The 23,560-nt window shown below is 41.7% G+C and overlaps 5 protein-coding genes and 1 pseudogene across 9 annotated transcripts; 4 read left to right on the top strand and 2 right to left on the bottom strand.

The window, feature by feature from the left end:
* Window positions 1-1,306: 1,306 nt before the first annotated feature.
* On the bottom strand, window positions 1,307-7,024 carry LOC129597947 (endoplasmic reticulum aminopeptidase 1-like). Its single transcript, XM_055495652.1, has 13 exons — window positions 6,818-7,024; window positions 5,787-6,610; window positions 5,479-5,626; window positions 5,128-5,256; window positions 4,944-5,064; window positions 4,823-4,877; window positions 3,912-4,471; window positions 3,204-3,561; window positions 2,909-3,136; window positions 2,615-2,719; window positions 2,275-2,442; window positions 1,873-2,013; window positions 1,307-1,802 (listed from the first exon to the last, which is right to left on the bottom strand). The coding sequence occupies exons 2-13, from the start codon at window positions 6,596-6,598 to the stop codon at window positions 1,577-1,579; spliced, it is 3,051 nt and encodes a 1,016-aa protein (XP_055351627.1). The 5' UTR covers window positions 6,599-6,610; window positions 6,818-7,024; the 3' UTR covers window positions 1,307-1,576.
* Window positions 7,025-7,218: 194 nt separating this feature from the next.
* On the top strand, window positions 7,219-9,200 carry LOC129597948 (cleavage and polyadenylation specificity factor subunit 4-like). The gene is made up of 6 exons (XM_055495653.1): window positions 7,219-7,627; window positions 7,746-7,911; window positions 7,980-8,017; window positions 8,102-8,197; window positions 8,254-8,347; window positions 8,641-9,200. Exons 1-6 carry the CDS (start codon window positions 7,522-7,524, stop codon window positions 8,984-8,986), a joined length of 846 nt encoding a protein of 281 aa, XP_055351628.1. The 5' UTR covers window positions 7,219-7,521; the 3' UTR covers window positions 8,987-9,200.
* Window positions 9,201-10,439: 1,239 nt separating this feature from the next.
* On the top strand, window positions 10,440-14,208 carry LOC129597992 (uncharacterized). Of its 5 annotated transcripts, none has more exons than XR_008691634.1 (8): window positions 10,440-10,754; window positions 10,822-11,125; window positions 11,281-11,701; window positions 11,827-12,337; window positions 12,934-13,349; window positions 13,433-13,554; window positions 13,621-13,827; window positions 13,882-14,208. XR_008691634.1 is itself a non-coding variant. In XM_055495715.1 (5 exons), exons 1-5 carry the CDS (start codon window positions 10,627-10,629, stop codon window positions 13,019-13,021), a joined length of 1,452 nt encoding a protein of 483 aa, XP_055351690.1. In that variant the 5' UTR covers window positions 10,440-10,626; the 3' UTR covers window positions 13,022-13,355. The 5 variants fall into 5 exon arrangements, 1 of the variants encoding a protein (XP_055351690.1); XR_008691635.1 differs by having other exon boundaries at window positions 12,934-13,096; window positions 13,153-13,349; window positions 13,621-14,208; XR_008691636.1 differs by having other exon boundaries at window positions 11,827-12,793; window positions 13,621-14,208.
* A 639-nt stretch (window positions 14,209-14,847) lies between these two features.
* Window positions 14,848-15,902, top strand: LOC129597969 (aminomethyltransferase, mitochondrial-like). Its single transcript, XM_055495684.1, has 4 exons — window positions 14,848-15,028; window positions 15,095-15,296; window positions 15,378-15,526; window positions 15,702-15,902. Exons 1-4 carry the CDS (start codon window positions 14,891-14,893, stop codon window positions 15,900-15,902), a joined length of 690 nt encoding a protein of 229 aa, XP_055351659.1. The 5' UTR covers window positions 14,848-14,890.
* On the top strand, window positions 15,484-20,230 carry LOC129597971 (uncharacterized). The gene is made up of 11 exons (XM_055495685.1): window positions 15,484-15,629; window positions 15,702-15,933; window positions 16,776-17,534; window positions 17,706-17,942; window positions 18,025-18,127; window positions 18,190-18,235; window positions 18,297-18,816; window positions 19,340-19,742; window positions 19,843-19,971; window positions 20,031-20,183; window positions 20,222-20,230. Exons 3-11 carry the CDS (start codon window positions 16,954-16,956, stop codon window positions 20,228-20,230), a joined length of 2,181 nt encoding a protein of 726 aa, XP_055351660.1. The 5' UTR covers window positions 15,484-15,629; window positions 15,702-15,933; window positions 16,776-16,953.
* Window positions 20,231-21,234: 1,004 nt separating this feature from the next.
* LOC129597995 (ADP/ATP translocase 1-like) lies at window positions 21,235-22,997 on the bottom strand (annotated as a pseudogene).
* Between the last annotated feature and the right edge of the window lie 563 nt (window positions 22,998-23,560).

Consider the following 23,560-nt stretch of genomic DNA (forward strand, 5'->3'; position numbering starts at 1 on the left):
CTACTAACTGCAGCGAATTTCTGGCGTTTTAAAAAATGAGTACGCTTAAAATTAAAGTCAGTGCTACTGATGGCGCCCTGATGTATGCCGAACTTAGCGTAAAATAAATGTGATTATGTGCGCCCTTTCTGGTTTTGGACGTAACTGTAAGGGCACATAATGTCGGAATAAATGTAGAATGTCCTAAAGTGTATCGATGGTGCCCCTGACAAACTTCTCCGTAACTAAATCTAGAAAGTAAGCATCTTTTCAGTAGATACTAGATATACGTATTTAAAAAGTTGTCATGAAAGTTGAAAACTGGCTAACATGGAAGGTCTACCGGGATTGAAACCATCAAGGTATGAACGCCGCATGACAGGCATCAACAGCGGCAGAGCTGCATCCAACAACATAAGCGGAAAGGTCACATCGAATGCCTAGCTCTCCAAAGCGTTTCAACCGTCTGATGGGGGGAGCCAAAGAAAAAAAAGCCAGAAGAGGGCCTCAGCTCGAGCCAAAATCTTGATATTTTTGGAAAAAGATTGCTTAATTGATATTGCAAGTACTCACTGTATCCGCAAATCCAAATTACGAAATCTGCAAGATTTGCGCCCATATAATCGGCCCCCCCCCCCATGCCGATACAATGCTAAGATGTCCTTTTCGTGTATTGCTGGGTGGTAGTCGGTTAGTTATCGGTTCCATAAGCGGCCTTCTGAAAATTCTCTCGTGGAGAAACATCAGTAAAATGAGTAATATCAACCTGTCAGTAAAATTTTTGTTGCATTCTAAAGAGTGCAGGATTGCGTCTTTTATTCAATTACTATTTTGGATCACACAGAGTATGCATGCTGAATGTCTTAAGACAGATGAGCACAATATGCGCCATTTCAGCACCGCTTCACCAACCCCATGGATGCCATGACGGACAGTGATGGTTACTGCTAACGACTACGAGATGCCTTAATTCATGGTCCAGTTGCTCACTGCTGTTTGATCATGGGCAAAGGTCATAATCTGCACCTAATGGTACTTGACTGGCAGCAGTGCAGTTACTGGTCACACGAACTACAAGTTCAGGATGCAACACTGGCCAAAACACACCGATTTTATTGAAAACGAACCCAAGGATTTTTTCATTTTTTCTCTTCTGTAAATCAAAAATACGGATGGCAGATGAAAAGCGGAAAAGCTCTCCCGACAACGTCATGCAGTAGGTACGACAAAACGTTCAGACATGTATGCGTACAGTAACTGTTGTATAAGTACATTCGGAGCATATGCATGGCTGTATTAGCCGGCAACATAATCTGAAGTTGGTCAGTCAGCACGGTTTATTGTAACATCTTTTCACATGTCCTTGAACACTTTCCCATCTTTTTTTACATTCTGACAACATAAAAAGATACAAAGCAATAAAATCCGATAAATGTACTTTTATCAGTAGAAAATCAGTCACATAATGCGGTCTGCACGAACAGTTCTAGAATACATTCAAAGGAAGCACAAAAGAAGACACGACTAACAACAACAAACCGAGAGATTCATTCTGGCGCATAAATTTCGGTAAAAGCTAAAACATTCTATTTACAGATCACAGTCCACGGGCAACCAGCCAATTAGTGATATCATTACCATACAATTTTAAAAATTTCCAGTGCAAGCCAATGATTTCTTGAATTTCTTTATATGCCAGCAACCCGGCGCCTAAGCTGCGTCCAGGATGCTCGAAGAATTCCTTAATGTCTTGCAGATCTTCTGGTGTACTCATCCAGTCCAAACAATACAGAAAATTTGCAACGGCAGAGTCACTGCCATGCCTGTGCATAAAAGGTGAATTAACAACAAAACTCTAGAGTACTGCGAATAACATGTAAATGGAGTCTATACCGTTTCATTATAAGATTCCAATTCTGTCGAATGGTTTTCCACACAAGATCTCTAGCAACGTAGTTGTTGGCCAGTGCTGCCACTGCCGTTGTCGTATCACTTTGGCGGACTAGGCTGTCATCCAAAGAGTCGCGTAGAAATCTGAAAAATTGAGAAGGCATTTCATGTTACTACAATTTTTGAGCGTCACTTTCGTACTTGTTAAAGTGACAGCTTTCACTATTAATATTTTGTATCAAAAGCCGGAAGCCGTATCAAATAAAGCGCTGCAAGTGACTATTGAAAATGCGATTTAAAAAAAACGTTTGCATAGAACAAAAGCACGAATAAGGTGAAGAATTTTTAAATAGGTATCACACTGATAATTACGCTCACGCTGCTTCAGATGGAACACGTTCTTACTGTGTAATTAACGCCATATTTTCCGTACTGCCTAATGCTCGCAAAATGACGTCCTTTTCAGAAGCCACGGTTGTCGTCAGGTAGCGCTTCCACAAGAAATCCCAGTCTTCTTCGGTTCCACGCCGCGCGACTGTTTGATAAACGTATTTTCGAATGTCGACCGGAACACTAAGGAATGAGAAGGTCATTCGCCGTACCGAATTCCAGAGAGTTCAGCTAGAAAATTATTGTCGTTCTACTACCGTAGACTATTTTAGTACTTAATTCCATTTAAATTAATAATCTGTGTAAAAGCAGGAGATAATTTTCTACGGTTCCGATGGTTATAACTTAGGCAGACCTCGTATTAGATCTGCGCAGTTGAGCGAAAATTTCCAGTGCCAAATTGATACAACCATCCACTCCTACATAACACGCTTCATCAAAGATTTGGATGCATAAGCGCCTGCAAAACAACAACGCAAACAAAGTATGAACAAATTTCCCCACAAAATAAATAATTATTCCGTATTAACAAATTTCGCCAAAAACTTCGTAGGACGAAAACAAACCATTAAATAACACAGCAAAGCAATGAGCAAGAGAATGTTAACCTAATCGAAGAAAGGTTTCCATAATAAAAAAAATTTTCTACCTCATTGCGATATCGCTTCTGTTCGAGTTTTTGCAGTCCAGTTGCTCGAAAACCGGACGAACTAACTCTTTCCGCCAGGTTCGAAATTTACGAAAAGAACTTGTGCCGTAGAGCAATGATTCCAATCCCTTAAGCAGGGGCGATGCACTTTTCCACGGCAAATAATGTTTCTCATTTTTAAGATAGGAAACCACGTCCAAAGCGAAAGTAACATTCAAAAGACCTAACCTGCCGAAGAAATAAGATGTATTGCGAATACACAACTCTTTCCAAGCCATTTAAAATGCAAACTTACTTGGATAAACTAAGTGCATCGTCCACTAACGTCGAACGGTCTTCAGGAGTGAATCCTTTGGTATGGTCACGCATTAAAGCAGAACTGATAGCTTTCCAATTGGCACCATCGTAAGTTACACGATAGAATCCCGTTTGCTTCAGACGATACCACACTGGACGCTGCATTTCGGGAATTTTAAGATCCAAGGTTGTTTCCGCCATCCAGGATTTATCTTCCTGACCACCCAGAGACGTGACCAACGCGATGGGAACGTACCACTTGGGTGAAAACGTAATATTTTCACCAAATGGTACGAGACGAGTTTGAGTGATGTGAACGCCATCAGCTGTGCGAGAAGCCGTTAGGAGCGGATATCCTGCATATTTGCAGAAGTCAATAACGAATGCCAAACAACGGATCATCATCAACGTAGTAAAAACGAAAAGCTCCGCAAAATGTTAGGTAAGTAATTAGTTTTTTAACGAACCATAAAATCGAAACGAAAAGACTATACATAAGAAAGAGGAGTCGAAAAAAGTTCATCCCATAAACACAATCATCACAAATGGAAAGCAGATATCAATCGAAGACAAAGGCAGGAAAAGCAAAGAGTGGTGGGCTAAAATATCAACAAATGTACTTGTAGCTCAAAGAATCTGCTAGCTACTCCTTACAACTACAGTTTCAAGAGCAAGACACAATTTATCACAGGATAGTGACACTGACCTGGTTGTATAGTCCAAGAATTAGCAATTTTTTCAACTGTCAGTCCAAAATTTCTTCCGTCGGTGGTATTCTGCCAAGCATCGTTCAAGGCCTCCCACAAAGCCTTCGTCTCCGCATTTTTATACATATGTGACTTCAGATACTGCGTGACGCCCCGACGAAATACATCTTGTCCCAGGGATTCGAAAAGCATCCACAAAATAGATGATCCCTTTTTATAGGAGATGTCGTCAAAGCGTGCCACTATCTCTGCAGGATCTTCGACCGCTGCCACCACCGGATGGGTGGATAAGAGACTGTCCAAAGACAATGCTTCTTGCACATCGGATACCAAATGCTTCTGCATAACGAGCAGTTCGGGGTTGGTAAAATTAACGCCCAGATATTCCATAAAAGCGGCAAATCCCTCGTTCAGCCATAACTGTTCCCACCAAGCCATGGTCACGAGATTTCCAAACCATTGATGCGCCACTTCATGAGCAACAACGGTGGCAACGTACTCCATCTGGTTTAGTCCAGATTCTTGTGGATCGTATAAAAGTGCCTTTTCTCGAAATGTTCTAAAATTTATAATCAATCGTGGTTCGCGTTTCGCATAGGAGAAAACAGACAAATATTCCACAGTTTCATACGATCAATACAATACAATACAGTACAATACGATCAATACGATACAGTAATACAATACAATACAATACAATACAATACAGTAATACTCAGATTGTGTTCGTTCTATGAAATACTTTATCACTATGTAAATCCCAGTCATTCCAACATTAAACCTATTCGTCGGCTGCTTATACATCAAAATATACGGCCTGAATAAAAATCTCAGTTGACAAACAGAAAACGTAACAACAAACCTATACCCGTAGGAAAATCACTGCATTTGACAGCATCATTATGCTTACATCAATCCCCAGTTTTCCATAGCACCTGCGGCAAAATCAGGAATAGCGGCCAGATCTATAGAGAATTATCAAAATTAATATGGAAATCATCCTCACACTGCAAATATTTCAAGCCACAAACCCAATTTCGGTAACGGATAGGAAATTCCAAAGAATTCTGAAAAAAACTCTGTCACTTTAGCCGCGACATCCAAAGCGAACTGTGTTTGACTAATTTTGTTCTGGCTGACATGTAAATCCACCTGCAAACAAACCCATCAAAGAACCTTAAATAAAAAGACACTACAAAGCAGCATTAATTTTACCGATATCGGTTCTCTCTGGCCCTGAACCACAGCGAAATCGCTGACAAGTACTGCTAACAGGTACGTCGACATCACTGGAGTATCTTTGAACGCAGTCTCCAAGAAGTTAGGGTCCACCCTCGAAACGCTCTGAATTTATCAAAACACACCGAAAAAAATAAAATATCGCAAAAATTTTATAAATAACATCAGAAGATGGATTCGTCACTTAATCAGGTGCTGTGTATAATTTTCATGTATTATAGAACCTGCACAAATACGATTTGTATTTTGCCTGCAAATTTTGTAATACATGAAAACATGCACAATGAAACCTAAGTTAGCGTTTTAACATTGGTTTCAACGACGCACCGTTCTTTCTCTGGGCATATTCGAGACGGCTGTCAAATCTTTATCATGCAGGATTTTAACGCGAAAAACAGCTTTCCACTGCGGTTCATCGAAACATGGAAAAGCCGAGCGCGCATATGTGGGCTCGAACTGAGTTGCTGCTAAAGCTCTGAAACCCAGATCAGACCGGTTCAAATTTGAAAAATCTGAAAATTTATATAACATGCCAAGGATCAACAAAAACCAACAAAACGTTTTTCCGCCGTGCGAAATTGTCGAGAATAATAAAACAAATCACCGAAAAAAATAGCAAATTAACTACGACGTACCTCTTCTGTCCATTAACATCGCGGTAATGACTAACATACAGTCCACCTGTCGACTGCCCGAGTTTGGCACTGAACCGCAACGCTAAATTGTACCGGAATTTCTCGAACAAAGTGCTACCGACGGATATTTCAATCAGATCCAACTCCCTGCAGATTTCGATTCGTTTAATAGGAATGCCTTCGCCTTTGTCCGCTGGTCCTGCAGCTTCAAATCTCTTCAACTCCGCACTGCCGATGGACAAATTTTTCCCATGCAGTATGATCATTGTCGTCGGTATGAGCACATCAAAATCAATTTTGACGATTCCCGTATAATTTTCCACCGTCAGATCAATATGGAGATTCAAATCGTACAACCTGGGCGCTAGTGTATCCGGCAAGCGTTTAGCATGCCAAACACACTGTGATCCGTTTTTGGCGATGCCGTGCGTAAGAGATTTCGATGGACTGATGATATTCGAGTGAGATTGCACGTGGTTGGGCAAGGCTGCGGAATCTGGGTGCGCGGAATCCTCCTGGAATTCTTCATGCAACGATGTGATTTTGGTCAGATCTCCCGTGCGATGATACATTATCACAATGAGCGTTATCACTAGACCACCCAGCAGCAGACACAGCAGCACAATCCAAATAACAGGCGAACCAGCTCGCGCTGATCCCGCATTGTGGGAAGCACGTTTAGAGCCGCGTCGGGGCTTTTGTAGGGATTTTTTTGACCGGCCAGGACGGATTTCCACATCATCGCTGCCGGATAAGAAGGCAACATCTGGATCGTCAGCTTCGCTTAACGCTTCATACTCTTCAGCCGCCATGATGCCAGCGTTCTACAGACATAAAGCAACAAGTCGACAGATCGCGCTGATCTTCACAGCCGAAACGATCGACTACGACCGTTTACATTAGCGATTGTAAACTCAACAATTGGTTTGGCATCAATCATGCCATCGCTATAAGCACAATAAAACGTAAATAGATGCATTTCAAAACGAAACGACTGAAAAACAGTGGATCTATTCTGTTCAGTCACTTACATTGACTTGGCCTCGGTCTGCAAAAACGCTGAAGCAGGTGGCGGCTATCAGAAAATGCAAACAAAAACTGCTTAGGCGCAGGAAATGGGAATTTTAATAGCCAAGACCGTAACAAGGACCATGATTCAAAAGACTGGAGACCTGCAAGTAACGCGTGGTAAACAAACTACAAAATCAAAAGTTGCGGTCGTAAGCAGAAACCGAAAACACAACAACATCTTTTTTGTGCCCAGCGGGCCAGAAGGCAGAAGGCAACCAAAACCATATGGCCCTGCTAAAACGATCGGGCTGGCTGCAAGCGGAGCATCCCGGGCGGCAGACACTGCGACATTTTTCGATGCGACAGCTACATAAGTACGTATGTTTTAAAACCAACACTGTGGAGTGTGGATTATCATTAGTCGAAAAAATTTCCAAAAACAAATCACAAAATATGTTTCGATTTTTTCAAAAAAATGGTTCCTAACTTTAGCGGCGTACGTTCCCTTTAAGTTTACGTTCCAGAATTTCTTCCTTGTTCTGGAACGTTATTAAAGTATTGAGTTTATGGTATTTGCTTCAGCATTTGACGGCTGGAATAAAATCGTTAATTGTTTTCTGCCAGTGTTCTCTGTAGTCTACGGTGATCTTCTGGCTGTTCTAAGTGTTCTTGCTGTTTCGTTTAGCTGACGTTTAACTGAAACGTTTTTTCTTGATCTGTGAAAATGTTTCAAGACATTATCGCACCAGTTGACCAGAACAAATTTGACATCGAGCTAGCTCTGGAGAAGCACAAAGGAGTTAAGCCAACCCCGTTTTCTGGTCTGGATAGTAAGTGGACCCTCTTCGACCTTGCGGTTAGGCAGTTCGAATGGATTCTGAATTTTTATGTAGTTTACGGTTACTTTGCACTGATTTCCATTTGAATCATTTCGTGATTTTTTCTTAGAGTCACTTTCTCCTGTGTGCGAGTTTTTTGTGGAAAGCACATGCCCGAAAGGATCGTTTTGTCCGTATCGCCATGTTCGCGGTGACAAGACAGTCGTATGTAAGCACTGGCTTCGCGGACTGTGCAAGAAGGGAGATAGTTGCGAATTCCTCCACGAGTTCGACATGTACGTCCGACGGCCTGCATTTCGGTATTTATTTTTAAAAAATCGTAAAAATTGCGTGCTTTATTTAGGTCCAAAATGCCAGAGTGTTATTTTTTCTCCAAATTCAGTAAGTTTAAATCCATCTTTTTGCTCAGCTCGAAAACGTAGGAAACTGGCTAATGTATTAAGTACTATTGCATTTGCGTTATAGATTCCTGTAGTAATAAGGATTGTCCATTTCTCCATATCAATCCTCAAGATAAAGTTAAAGACTGTGCTTGGTATACCCGGGGATTTTGTCGCCACGGTAAGTGCGAATTTGCGGCAGACTTGACCACTTTTTTCACCTTCTATGGTTTTTAGGTGAAAAATGTAAGAATCGTCATATAAAAAGGAAATTGTGTCGCCTTTATCTTTTCGGATTTTGTCCCAATGGGCCCAATTGCAAATCTGCTCAGTAAGTTAACTGTGTCGAAAATTGTATTCTTTTTTTAAGATTCGCATGGTAAGCTGCTAAATTCGTAAGTGTTTTCATTATTATTGCCTTTTTCGTTGTTCTTATTGTTGATGCTGATAAAAGTTAAAACAGTGTAAATAACTCCGAAATAGATAAGACAACTTTTTGTATTTGTGCCGGTGTTGAAGTAAAGTCGTCGCTTTATTTTGCCTAAGCCTACGATGGTTAAACTAAAATTTTGATCTTCTAAAAATTACATTGTTGGCCAGTGCTTATCGAATCTCCTCTTGCAGTCCTCGTTTTGAAATCCCCTTGCTGGACGATAAAGTGATCCAGAGACGGCAGAGTATAATCTGCCGGAATTGTGGTGAGCCAGGTCACAAAGCAGCAGCCTGTTCCAAACAACCCGGGATGCCCCCGTCCAAACCACCGCACATGCAAGGAGAAAACCGACCGCCACAACATCTTTCCTCTGTTGTACGACCTGTTGCCAACTTTATCGCTCCTCCTCGGTCGGACAGACCGGAGCACCGGGGTCCGCGATCGATTGAAGATATGACATGTTACAAGTGCGGAATGAAGGGGCACTTGGCTAACCGATGTCCACAGAATATGGGCACTGGCGGACCTCGATATTGACCATATTAGCTATGAATATAAATTTGCCGATGTTCTAGCGAAAGTTGTAAATGTTCGCGACTATAACGCCACACATTTCTCTTTAATCAGTTTTGCAGTTTTCTAAAACATGTTGCTCTCGAAAGCGTTAAACGTACCTGGCTGTATAATTCCAGGATAACGATAATTTATAAAAATCCGCCAGAGCTGTAAATAAAGGATTACGAAGCGATGACATCTTCTGCTATTCTTTAGGGTACTTCTGCTGCAATTTTAGTTACGAAAAAATTAAAGTGAATCCACTGAATCCAGTAAAATTTTACTCGTACAGAAGTTTAACATACGTTATTTCTGTCGATTTTGAACTTCTTTGTGTGCAAAGTTGTAAATACTACCCGTAGTACCGGTTGCATTGCGATTCGTAATACTCGTAGTCATGTCGCATCGATTGCGGGATTTGTGCAGAATTATACGTTACAATACGGTTATATCTATATACATACAGACAAAGATGTAGAGCATGTCAACTGGAATTTCTTGGCAGCGCTTCGAGGGAGCAATCGACTGTGTAGGTTGGAAAGCGAAGGAATTAATTGTAAGTAGCGAAAGGGCTTTATAAAAGCAGATGTAGAGGTCCAGAAGATTTGTAAGGTCACGAAAATCAGGAAGAAGTTCCGAACAACAGTGCGGGTTTTATTGATACTCAACAAGAGCTTGATTACGCCTGTACGTAAGGAAAAAAGGGATTCCATTGGTATGGCTCAAGAGCCAACATTAAAAGTTTTAGAATTTACTGTAAATGTTTAAATGCTTTTGTTTAAACCCTGATCAGAATATCAGAATTTGTTGGACAAAGTCCATCAGAATTTGTCAATTCGCTACGCTTATGCAGTAGCGAATTGACACTTATCGCTACGCTTATGCAGTAACGCAACAACAACAACAACAACAGCAACAGCCAGAACTACACCTTCAATCAAGTCGATTTGCGCGCGTAACGCAACAACAACAACAACAACAGCAACAGCCAGAACTACACCTTCAATCAAGTCGCGCCGATTTGCACAACTACACGTACTGTATACTACTTTGTATCTTATGGCAGAAAAACCGGTTTGAAGCACATCACTATGGCGTACAAAACGCGCAAAATTAAAATTACGTGAAGTGGTGAGTTATGAGTGGTGAGCTATAGGTAGTGAATAATAACGTTTCATTAATAACTGTTGATTTTAATTAAATCGGTGATCTTTAAGTGGTGATTCAAAATGGTGAATCAATAGTGCTGATTAAATAGTGCTGATTAGATACTGCTGATTTAACAATGATGATAAGACTGGGGTGATTAAAAGTGGTGATGATAGAGTGGTGATTCAGCAACGTGACTGCCGCCTCGTCAACCGGAAGCCTAATTTCCGGACTTATAATTTTTCTGAGTTTTTGTAAATTCCCATTCCACCCTACCAGTTCCAATGAGTGAGTGGAATTTAACGTATTTTTTGGAAGTGACAGTTATTTGTACTGGAAAGGCTCTTCTAATGGTACTACAGTATACTTAGTGAATCTGGATTAGTTGGTGATCCATTTAAGAGCAAGTCTCTAATGTTTTTCAGTGTTTACTTCCCACTTTATTTGTTAGAGAAAACCAAGAGAAATTTGAAATGGATCAGTTTTTTGAGTTTGCGTACTCGGTTGTAAGACGTGCGGAGCGTTATCTAACAGTCCAGAATGGGGATCAAGATCAAGATGGGGTTGACGGAGCGCTGACGCAGATGGATTATTTGCTTGGGTAACTTACCCAAACAGCAACGGTTGACAAATCAATTTGTTGGAATTTTGAATGTTTTATTTGTTAGATATACTAGAGATATCTGCGAAAATGTTCCGGAGGAGCGGACGGTGCAAGCGCAAGAGCTTTTTGATGTTTTAATTAACTACTCCAGTCGCTTACGGGATCTACTGCAAGAAGACGAAAACGGGACTGCGTCCGTTTTTCCCATCACGCAGCACACCAAAGTAGATGGAAAAATATTCCTTCTGGAGGATGATTTAGCTGAACTGCGGTTCGAGGGATTTACTGTGAATGATATTGCTAAGCTTTATGGAGTTTCTAAGAGGACAGTCACGTACAGATTGGCAGATGCTGGCTTGAATAGGAAAGTAAGTGTATGTGCCAGCATCACGGCACGGTTGGGTGCAGTACTCGTAGATATTTTAGTTCGTTGCAGATTTGCATTGGTGAATTTTACCTTTTTTGATCATTATATACGTAATAAGCAGGCTATGTGTTAATTTAAATTCGTTTGCTTTTTCAGTATTCGGAATTGAGTGATGTGGATTTGGATCGCGTAATTGTGGATATTTTAAATTCGTTCCCGAACGTAGGATATCGTTACATTAACGGCCAGTTAAAATCAGGAGGTTTAACAGTCCAACGCACGAGAATTCTGGCTTCTATGAGAAGACTGGATCCGTATGGCATAGCTAATCGGTTTTTCCATTTTGTCCCTCGCCGCATTTATTCAAATGCTGGCCCAAACGCGCTGTGGCACATTGATGGCAATCACAAGTTGGTTCGCTGGGGATTCGTAATACACGGGATTATTGACGGTTACTCTCGAATGGTTATTTCTCTCGTCGTTGCAACGAACAATCGCGCAAGTACAGTGCTGCAGGCCTTCCTCGTTGGCGCTGAAGCTTGGGGAGTGCCGTCCAGAGTGAGAAGCGATTGCGGCGGTAAGGTGTACAATACTGTTTTGCGCCTTTGTCAGTTTTGCGATTGTTGCTTTTCATCAGTGTTTTTTCTGTGTATGAGTTGACAGTTTTCAGTTCTGACTGATTTTACTATTTTGTATAACTAGGTGAAAATTTCGGAGTTGCACGCTGGATGGAGCATTATATGGGTCCGAACCGCGCCAGTATCATTATGGGACCGTCAGTTCACAATCAGCGGATAGAACGGCTGTGGAGAGACTTGGGTCGCGTTGTGATTAAATTATTTCGATCTATTTTCATTCACATGGAAAATATGCAAATTTTGGATATGACGAGTGCCCGCGACATGATGGTTTTGCACTTAGTATTCACGGAAAGAATACAGAATAAGCTCAATAGCTTCATTTCTTTTTTTAATAACCACAAATTGCGCACGGAGGGCGAAAAGTCACCAAGGCAGTTGTTTGTTCTCGGCTGCAATCAGAAGGGACTGAAAGGTTTTGCTCTGGAAGAAATCTTATCGGTCGACAATGCACTGCCTAACGCCGACGTGGATGTCGCAGAAAATTTCCCTCAGTACTTAAGAAATCAAGTTGGCCATTCAAGGATTCTGTCCCGGTGTGCGATAAAATCAGCAGTTTCCCTGTTGAAGCTCAGGTAATTCGGGCTAGTATGGATCTGATGCGGGATGATGGATTTCATGGAATTCAGGTTTTTTGCGAAGCGAAAGAAATGTTACAACATTATTTTGGTTAATGGTAGACTGACAAATCAGTGTGTCCGAATTTTAGAAAAAAACCTTAGTACTGCTTTCCGTTGATAATATTACTACCGGCAGTGTTAGAAGCTAGCTAATCTTTCAGAAAGCGAAAGTGAGTTTATTGCTTTAGTAAGTTAGCGTTGTAATTGACTGCTTCTGCTGAATTTAACGTTTTGTAATTGTTGGATGCATTGTTTTCATGGTGAAAACGCAACACGGCTTGGTGAGAATTAAATTTGCGGCAAGCATGTTAACTGAGAAGAAACCGCTGCGGTGACAGAAGAATTTTTAATACAGTACGCCGCCTCGTGAAAATACGTGTACGTTCCGCCGGTTATTAACGACACTTACACGTAAGTCCGATGAAGAGCTGTTCCGTACATGCCCGCTGTCAAAACTTAAGTTACAAAGTATGTGATAGATTGGTGTGCATTATTTTATTGTGTCGGAATTATTATGCGAATTGATCTGGTTTGCTTCTGGTCTCGTTCAGCTGCGTTAAGGAAGTTTGGCATCCTTGCAAGCACGCGGGATCGGTTGACTTGGATAACGCTTCAACAGTCATCTTCCCATGGATATGAAGACCGGCAGAAATTACATCGTTACTTATTGTGGCGTGCAAAAGCACTCGTGCTGTTGGACAGTCGTCCAAAAACGTAATTTTCCGAATGGCACCGGAAGAAGTTCCTAAAGACGTGCTGAATGCTTATAGATCCCAGAGGGGCGGAACATTGGACCTTGGTTTTCCAAAAGCGGGACCAAAAATGTGCGGAAGAGTTTGCTCGCGCCTTCCGTGACGTCAGTCAAAGTTCTGGCATGCGGTTCGGAAATCCGCAGATTATCATGCTAACTGCCGATCAAAACATCACATATGCCCATAGCATTGCTAAAGCCGCGGTCGAAGACAAAGTATAATATTTTGCTCTAGCTTAAAATTTAAACAAGGTTTTCTATGGATATCACACTTCTAAACTTGTTTAATCGCTTCACAGGTCATTGTGAGTTGTACACTGGGAAGAGCAGATCGTTTGCGCGCAATTGTGCAGAAAATCGCTTTGCAAATCAATTGCAAGCTGGGTGGATCCATTTGGCGCATGGCTAAAATGCTGACAAGGTAAGGTTAAATCTGCTGTTATGAAGATAATGACAACAAATTTCGTATTGTTAATTTGTTTTTCAGAAGAAGATCAGATGAGCCTTATGGTGATTGGAGTGGACGCCTATCACGACATCAAACGAAGAAATTATTCGATCGCAGCTTTGGTGACTAGCACGGACGACGATTTTACACACTGGCATAGTCGTTGTAATTTTCAGCCACCAAAAACGGAATTGGCATCAGGGATAAAGTTTTCATTCGCTTGTGCAATGATTTCGTATCGCAAGGGTATGAGCGTTTTAGTAGAACATAACAGATTTGACTTCCTCAGACGTTTTGCAGGAAGACCCGGTCAATGCCGTTGATTTATCAAGACCAGTCCATTTCGGAATCTCACATCCATACTCGGAAACACTGCAGTATTTTTGATGAAAGTACAGTATTGCTGACGGAAGGTCTTGCATTTTTCTCGCTTGCAGTGTATTAAATTCGTGTATTTTGCAGTGTGTTTTCGTGTTAATATTAATTTATGCTTAAAAAAATACCTGTTAAGTATCTCATGGTCAGCGATGGTCAGAAAGTCAGCGCTTACAATACTGTACTGCAGATTACGTTATCCTTTATGTTACCACTGCCGTAAAGTCCAAATAATATTTACATGGCTGTATGCATCGGATTGTCTGAATAAAAAAGTTCAAACTTGTGAATGTTTACTTTTTTTGTTATGCTGTTTTTATTGTTGTGCAGGTGTCACATGCAACAGCTGGTCATTCACGGCAACGATCGGCATGAATTCTGGGAATCTGTTTGCATGTCGGATGTTAAAAAGCAACCGGAAAACAGCGGCACATTACGTTTGTTAACCAACGAGAACGGTGGCATCATTGATGATACGGTGTAGATGAATACCAGTCGCGGACATCTCTTCGCTGTTGTTAACGTCGGTTGTGCGGCAAAAGATCTAGAATATTTAACGAAAAAAGTCTTGGGCTTCCAGAAGAAAGGGAAGGATGCTCAAATTGGCATCGTTACTGTGCAGGAAAGAGCTTTGATTGCTGTTCAAGGTTTGTTGTAACGGAAATCTGTATTCATAATTGCTGTTCGGATTATATAAGTAATTGCTCACGTTCTGTTTCAGCATGACGACGTTTAAAAAACTGTTAAAAGTATGTATTGGCATGGAGTTATCATATTACCGATAAAACAGACTTTTGTCAGTATTGTACCTATTCGGCATTATGTTAAAGAAAAATGTGCTTTCGATTTCGTTCGTTTGATTCGAAGTTACGGTCACAGTGACACTTAACCTTTTGCCGTATATATGTCCTTTTTTCAGTGATTAGGACCGGAAATGTCAAGAGTTATTCAGCCCGGCTTAAAGGATTCGGTGGATAGCTTGGAATTCATGCAGACTACGTTTTGTACACTGTACGGATTTGAGGGATGCCGAATTACCAAATGCGGCTACACCGGCGAAGATGGCGTGGAGGCACGTGCTCAGTGCTTACACGATGGACGCTCTAGCGTTCCCATGCATAATTCAAACTTGCTGCAGATATCCTGTCTTTCCAAAGATGCTGCGCCTTTATGTGATATATTGTTAAAGTCGCGTGGTACGTGGTACGTTAAGGGGCAGGTACGAATGGCTGGTTTGGAAGCCAGGGATTCACTCCGGCTGGAAGCCGATCTGTGTTTGTCCGGAAACGATATTAACGAACAAGCGACACCGGTAGAAGCTGACCTGACCTGGACAGTAGGTAAACCTATTAAAGCAAGCAACGAAATTTCAAAGTATTCCCAAAAATTTGTAATTGTTGGAAATATATGCGTTATTGTAGGAAAGCGCCGTCGCAAAGAGGGTGGATTTCCGGTGCAGAGAAAATACTTCCCCAAATCAGAGGGGCGCGCAGAAAAACGTGTTGGAATTATTTCCACTGGAGCACCTGCCCGAAGTGTGAAAACTTGCGGCCATATTACGCACGAAATTGTATGGATGCGATTTATCAACTGGCATCGTTTGCATGTCATCGAAACAGTGCCTTTGCAAACTTGGAGTTTGTCCGTAAATGTTTTGTAAATCTGTATGTTCTGTAAGTTTTGTGTTCTGGAAATATTAATGGATGCGAAATCCAGATTTGCTGTGACTTTGTCTTTTTACCTAGAGCTATGCTATTGTCGACGAGAAAGAAGAACAAGTTGGCAAGGTTACTAGTGGATGCCCCGCACCGTCCTTGGGAACAAATATTTCGATGGATTATGTGAACACCTCGCTTTCAAAGCCTGGTACACCTTTGCGAATCAAAGTGCGCAACCAGATTGTGGAGGGAAAAGTTTCGAAAATGCCTTTTGCGCAAGCAAATTAGTACCATGCCAAAAGACATAAACAGAGCTAAGGTCTGTCGTTACAGTATTATAACGCGCTAAGTAAAAGTATGTAACTGGCTCACCTATGATTCCGTTATGTTTTTTGGTTTCGCTCTCGTTCGTTTTTTAGCCTGTGCAAGATAACGGGATCGTCATAACTGCATCATCATAACTGCACTCGTTTTTTTGCTACTAATTGTTAGTTGTTTGAGTAATCCTATGCTCAAAAAAACCAAAGCTCCATAGTTGTATTTGACCGGCGGTTAGCTTCGTTTGCCGCATAATGTGTTGAATGCATTGCAAATAAAATTTTATGTGTTTTTTACAAAGCGCATGATGTTACTGCAGAAAAATACTTTGCTGAATCCTAAACCGGAACCGTGTGCGACGAATGAATTACTCTGCTGATTTATTTTACTTTTTTCCGCAAAAATCGTTTCACAAGAAAGTTTGTTGTCGAGAACAATACGCGTATGGTAAAAATCGGCAGTGGAACACGACTAATAAGCGGAAGCCTTTGTTTTATGCCGGCCAAAATTTGTAGACAATTGATTTGCGAGCGGCATGGAAGAACTAAGTTACCGCAAGTGGGCTGTCTGTTCTTGTTCCCACCAGCATGCCGCTATAAGCTGCTGTGGCGCCAATGGTTATTTATTCGCAGCTTGCTCGTAGCTGGTCAGTTATTGCCACGCCTTACGCATGGGTTACTGTAAGAACTGTCAAACTTATTTTAAGCGGCAGATTCAGCTTAATTCACATCAGTCGGTTTCTTTTAAAGTGGAGCGTAGAAACATCGAATTTATCTTATTTTCGTTGACAAAACATTTTTTTGTTTTGCGTTTCCTGTGTGTGACTAAAATGGTTGATTTTAGCTATAAATGTGGGGTAAGAGATTGCCCATGTGTGATCCCATTAAAGGCTGACATCGATTTTTCCTGGAGCGGACCGTTGGGCGGGCTTAAATGCAGTGTTTTTGGATGTAATCACGAGTACGGTCTGCATGTTCGCTGTAGTTTATCGGCAGCTGTTAATCTCGAATTGAATTCTTACATGGGAAACTCCGCTAGCCATCGCTCCCTTATAAATGAAAATGCTGCAAGTATCACCGGATCCACAACTACGGCCCAGCACGCTGATATCAGCCCGCAAGGAAGCGGAGCACAAATTGTTCAGCCGCCAGTTTCTGGAAGCAGAGCTCAGGGTTTCACAGGAAATGCGGGGCAGGGTCAATATCAAGCCTTTAGTATGGAACCTTACGGCCTGGCAAGTAGTACAGTACATCCATTGCGAAACTTCCAGCAGCGTGAGTTGCCTTGGAGTACATTTGGCGGTGGACAGCCAGGCATTCCAAGAGCACCGGCACGTGGATCTGTACCACCTGGATTTTCAAGCAATTCGAATGTGGGAATTTTATCTTTGCCGGTCGGCAGTGGCCGGGGCAGCCGGCGAGGCCGTGGCGGGCAGCAGTATGCAGTCAAGCGACCCAGAACGGAGGAATTTCGCTCAATGACCGGTTCAAACCAATTCGGACAGCCAGTGAATCAGAGGCCAGTAGTACACCGTAAATATCCCATGGAGATTTACTTTTTTCGTAGCGCCGAAGGAAATCAGATTCCGTCCCAGCGAGTGGGGTAAGTTTTTGAATTTTGTGGGTGTAAGGGTTTCTTATTAGAGAACAATTTAAATCTTAAATATCTGTTTAGTTTTAATTGAAAAATAAAATGTTTGTACTCTAGTTGATTTTTAAGTACGTTTTATGTTTGAAATGTATACGTTTTCCTCATAGCTGATGTTATTTACAGCGAATATCAGATGGAACTAGATTTCATGCGGAAAGCGGGACTAATTCGGCAAGTTGAGTTTGACGTACTGGAAGGTCATCACATCTACGCAAAAATTTCCGAAACGTTTGGGGATTGTCTTGGCAACCAGGAATGGACGTTGTTGAGCCGACTTGATGAGCCGGGAAAGCTGAAGAGTCCGTTTATTTGGCCAACAGATTTGGATATTTTATCTCCATCGTGGGCGGATCAAGACTTGTACGTACAAAGTGAAAAATGTTAAAGCGGTAATTTCGCATAGAATATTCTGCTGGTTTGAACTGTCGCATACGATTTTCAGATACACCGAGAGGGCCGTAAACCAAGCGCGAAGACGCATGTATATCGCTCTAGCTCATGGTACACTGAATATTCCGCGGGAAATCTTTGAGGAATTTGCTGCGGTAAATAGTTTGTATTAACGAAACGATATGACGTATGCCGCTATGATAATATGTGTTTACAGGATCAAGGAAGAACTGTGGAAGAACTGGATTTACGAAACGTTCCAAGTAAAAAATACATCCGAGGTCAAAACTATATTGCTATCGTTACTGAAGAAGACTTTTCCAGCTGGTATCACAAATCCCCGATCGCTTTTTGGTCTGCGAGAAACATCCCGTGCTTCTACATCCGCTTTGGGGAGTGCCTCCCGTGCTTCTACACCCGCCTTGGGGAGTGCCGACCGTGCTTCTACGTCCGGCTTCCGTAGTGCATCCAGTGCATCATTCGGCTTCGGGAGTGCATCCAGTGCATCCTCCCGCTTCGGAAGTGCCTCCGTTGCTTCTACATACGGCTTTGGAAGTGTGTCCGCATCAAGGAATTCCTTTCGGGGACGGTTAGACGATACTTCTCCGTCTCCGCCGTCTTCACCGGATTTGCCTCGCCGTCGTCGCGGTCGATTAATGTTCAGCGATAGTGCTTCTGGTCGTCAATTAAACAATAACGTCATCGTACTTGGTGACTCGGATAACAGCGAAGCTGAAGAGGAGAAGAAGAACGTTGTCGCGGCCAGTAGTCCCGCAGTTACAGAACAGGTTATTGGTTTTGAACGATTAAATCGAACAAAAATTTATGCTTTTTTATTTTGCGAGTGATTATTGAAGTCGCTGAATTTCCTGAAGTTGACCCAGGCGCAAGTGAAATATCGATTGAAAGCATGAGATCTCGGCTGTGCTTAAAAGTTACCGGTCAGCGACCAATGGTCAAATCCGACTTCGTATTTGTTTGGATTAAAGGAAGCTAGCAACGTACAAAATTTTATCGACTTTGTACTATGCGCGTGCTGACTGTGCCCAGAAACCATAACAAACCAGATTTATAAATAGAAAACTATTAGAGCTGTGTCATTGTGCTCTTAAAACAAATATCTTTCGTTGCAAAGAATTAAAAATAGCAAAGAACAGTAAAACATGTCAAATGTTGGTAGAAGCAGAGGAATCAAAACATTTTTGCATGGAGCAAAGTACATATATTGGGCGTGCATTTTTCCGTACACCAGACTCTGTGGTCTCACTTCATCTAGCGGCTACAGTAGTTTACGCGCCGGTATTGAAAACTGTGTTAAAATACGCCGTGTTAAAGATAACATGCACATAAAAAGTTTATTCTTGTAGTGCGTCGGATTTTGACGGGCCTTTCAAAGAATGTATCACGGAGCTTTTGGAAGGATTCCGCTCGTACAAGATTCCGGATGTTGATATGGAATTATTCGAAGTGACTGATGGGATTACTTTGGTAACCGGAAAAGCTATTACAACAGAAGGCGGCATCTCGGCTTTGCGGGCATTTGGATTTCTTCTGCGTGAAGCAATACTTCATGGGAGTCCGTTTCCTCAGTGGTTTAATAATTCCGCTTTCCGGTACGTTCTGAACTTGCCAGTAGAAGTGAATGATATTTTCCGCTTCAACGTTGGAACCGGCGATACCATCAAGGACATCCTATCGGGCACGGGGCCGATCGTCTGGGCAAATGAAACATCCTTGCAGACTTGGGCAGAGAATCATCCAGCTTTCCCGGTAAAATTCGACGAAATTGCCCTATAATATTAAATTTAAGAAAACTGAACAACTAACAACGTCTTTAAATTGTGGATAGCACTGAAGTGTTATATTGCAGACTGTTGCGTTGGTGCAACAAGGACGCCAGAAATTGTGTCGACACATCGCCGAGTATGAACTGTGCGGGAAGCGAGCCTCTAATTTAAAATATCTAAGTGAAGGTTTGCTGGCCGGAACGATGGGAAAGGTATGAATCACTTTTTTCAGTGCGTGTGATTGCTCTTACTTGCAATAAAATCGTTGTAGGAGCTGAGAGAAATACGTGCTCAATGGAAATTCTTCGAGAAAAGCCTTTATCGAGAGTTTGAAGAAGGAGACGATTTGCTGGAAGAGTTTCTGCCGTACAATGAACATGCCGAAGATATTAGCGATGAGCTGATGGCTGAGCAGCTGCAGATTGTGAACTGGTTTGATGAAATTGTCAAACACGACCTTAGCCACCATGAACGACGACAACTGCTCCGTTTTGTTACTTCCGGGTACCGCATTCCGGCCACTCCGAAAATCGCAATTGTTTTTCCGTTGGACGAGAAGAAGAACGTCGCCCTCAGGCATCTACATGCAGCCATAAGCTTATGCTACCCATCGGATGCGAGTCCAAGGACAAACTGCGGCTGCACCTTCGCGAGTGCATTTTATCTGTAGACAGCGAGATGGCGGGATTTTTCCAGATGAAATGAATAACGTGTAAGGGAAATTTACTTTATTAATGACTATTTGAATTTTTAACACCCTAATTCAACCATAAATCACATAATTAAATTAAATTATTGCTAAATCGCTGTATTTTTTGAGGGATTGTTAAGCGGTAGCTGGGCAGTCGTGTGGAGTGAGAAATTACGGATTTGTTTTCGTTCCTGTTTTGGGTGGAATAATCAACTGAATTTGTATCCGACTTGAATGGATTACGGAATATTGGACTTCATTTAGTTTTGCAACATGCTGTTAATGGCTTTGATAACCGTTAAGTGGAAATCTGTTTGGTTTTATAGGAAATTCTCCAGCACATTTTGCTGGCCGCATAGCATATGAATAGCCGCATGGCATTTGAGTACTAGTTCCTTCGGCAACGGGAATTTTCTTTATGTTCCAGCGTAATTAATTTCAATAATTTGTTATCCTTGTTTTATGTTATGATTGAGAAACTGAACTGATTTTAATTAAACGCGACGTTCGTCAGCCGAAAAATCTGTCACCGACTACTCGGAGCCAACTACAATATTTCCCACGCGAGACTTTCAAACTTTTAACCGGTACGCATACTTAAAAAACATCTATTATTACTCAAATGTTAAGCGCGCCGCCCACCTGGATCATGATCTGTGCGGCTCATATTAAAAACATCTAACAAATAAATTTGACAGAATTAAGTATGTAAACATAATGATTTCTTTACTACAATTGTTTTTTATACAATTGTAGTAAAGAAATCATTATGACAAAGGAATCAAATACATCAAGAAAATCTCGAACTGAACACTTCGATAACTGCGGTAATCGGAAATAGCAATCAATTCCACACGGTGTCCAGTTAATGACCGAGCTTGCTCGCACCTGGCCGCAGTTCCATAGCGTGTCTCAATTCATCGAAAATAACTAACACCAGCGCACCACCAATGCCACGGAACATGTTGGACAGGGCGCCCATAAAGGATGTCGGGAAATCTTAATTTTTGGCAATTTTCATCATGGCGTCCAGTGAATTCTTGTAGAAAATTTCCTTGCCTGCCGACTACATCATCACGCGTCGTCGCACGGTATCCCGCGGATACCTAAAGCACAAACAAAAATCAGAAAACGTACTTATAACGGAGCTGAGTTAGAATTACGCCATAAATTCGGCAATCGCCGTGACGGTGAGGGCGATCATAAAGTTAAGCATGATGGGCACTTTGCCTTCTTCGAAGTAAATTTTAAATGTGTCAGATACACCAAAATATGCAGCTCGATAAATAAATATTCCCTGGATGGAAACGTTGAAGCTGCGATACAAGCCGCGAATGCCATCGGTTTGGTAGGTTTTTCTCATACAGTTCCATAAACCAGTGAACTCACGAGTCCCCGCGTTTTTACTGACATCCACTCCTAAAAACAGCTCATTTCATACGTAGTCAGCCAGTCAGCCAGCAATTCCATGCATGTCCGATCTACTGTACTAAACTGTTGAAATCTTTTGCAATACTATTGTACAATATTTGTGTTTACTGTTCAAATTCCAAACTTCTGAGACTAAATTATGGAAATCACATAACATTACACAACAAATGATGTCAATTCCGAAAACACTGTTGAAAACAGAAAGAGGGATTGGAACATACGTCTTAATGTAATTAACTCGGAATCCAAGTTCTAGACTGTAAGCTGCTATAATTCCATAAATCTATTAATTTTAGAAAAATAATTCAGTTACTCGCAATAACGGATAATCAGCAATTTCGATCCGGTTAAATGGAAACGACGAACTAAACTTTCTCGCAAAGAGCCAGAAAGTATATAGTACTCGTACAAGTACATACCAAGCCGAGTTCGGGCAAAATCCAAGGTAAAACCAGCGACTTCATACCAGCTGCACCCCCGGCCAGAACCTTGCCCAAGAAGAAGGAGAAAAACTGTTTATCCTTGTCATCGCCCGACAAGAAGATGCGCTCACATTGGCCTTTAAATGCAAAATTCAAGGCTTGCGTGGGGAAATAACGAAAGACGTTGGCCTGATTACCACATCAGAAATTGATTTATTCCCGCTCTTTCAAATACAAATGAAAGCGCCCATCATGCTTTTATAGCGCTGCTGCTTTCTATAGTCTTTCTGCACCTGTTTAATGAGCTTGACACGCTCTAACGGGGCTACAGCCGTTTTGAAAATGGCTGCGGCAATTCCCCCGGTCATAAAATCCTTGATTACTGCTGTCGCATCCATAATGAAGGTATCAGCAACGTCAAATTATCCGAGGGAGGAACCAGCGATATGCAGCCCTACGAAAATATAAACGTACGGATGAGCACCTGCGGCGGCCGCTGTCTGTATGCACAAGCAGGTTTACAGTGTCAAGGGGTACAGAGGCTGAACACAGCATTCAAATCAACTTAATTATGACGAAAAAACATCGCTAATTACAAACAAAAGATGTTGTCCAAGATGGTACTGTTGCAGGAATTGTAGCAAATCAAATACCTCGCAATTCTCATCGCAAGCATGGCAAAGTTTACGATAAACCGTTTATCGTAGGCTTTACGACAATTCGTTTAAACGCAAGAGCACTGGTGGTACTTAAATTTTAATAAAACGACACGTAGCGAAAGCACTTACAATCAAGTGACAACCAGTGGCGAAACGTCTGTAGTCGCGCCTGCCGGCCGACTTTGGATGTCACGAGCACGTCTCACGCCAAGGGTGGGTGATTATGGTTAAAATTTAAAATTTTACGTATATTTATTTACTTTTTTATTGTATTATAGCCCCAACCCGGGAACAAGAAACCGAAAAAGTTTTTAAATGGTGAAATCAAACGTAGCTGTGTTTGTACTGGGTGGCCGAACAAAAATGTCGGTCCGTTCTTTGAAGTGTTGCTGGTCCATCCAGCCTTTAATTGACAGCTTTCTAGTTTCATTTGAAAGAGCAGTGTCCGTTCCATATAAAAAACAGGAGAAACCAATATCATACAAAGCTTTGAATTTTTTACAAATTCTTTTGAAAAAATGGGTGAAGTTGGAGGATGTCCCGGAAACCAAAACTGAACTTTGTCATTTTTGAATTCAAAATTGCCGTTATTCGACGA

Source organism: Paramacrobiotus metropolitanus, unplaced genomic scaffold, assembly GCF_019649055.1.
Source record: "Paramacrobiotus metropolitanus isolate TYO unplaced genomic scaffold, Prichtersi_v1.0 Parri_scaffold0000112, whole genome shotgun sequence".
Lineage (NCBI taxonomy): Eukaryota > Metazoa > Tardigrada > Eutardigrada > Parachela > Macrobiotidae > Paramacrobiotus > Paramacrobiotus metropolitanus.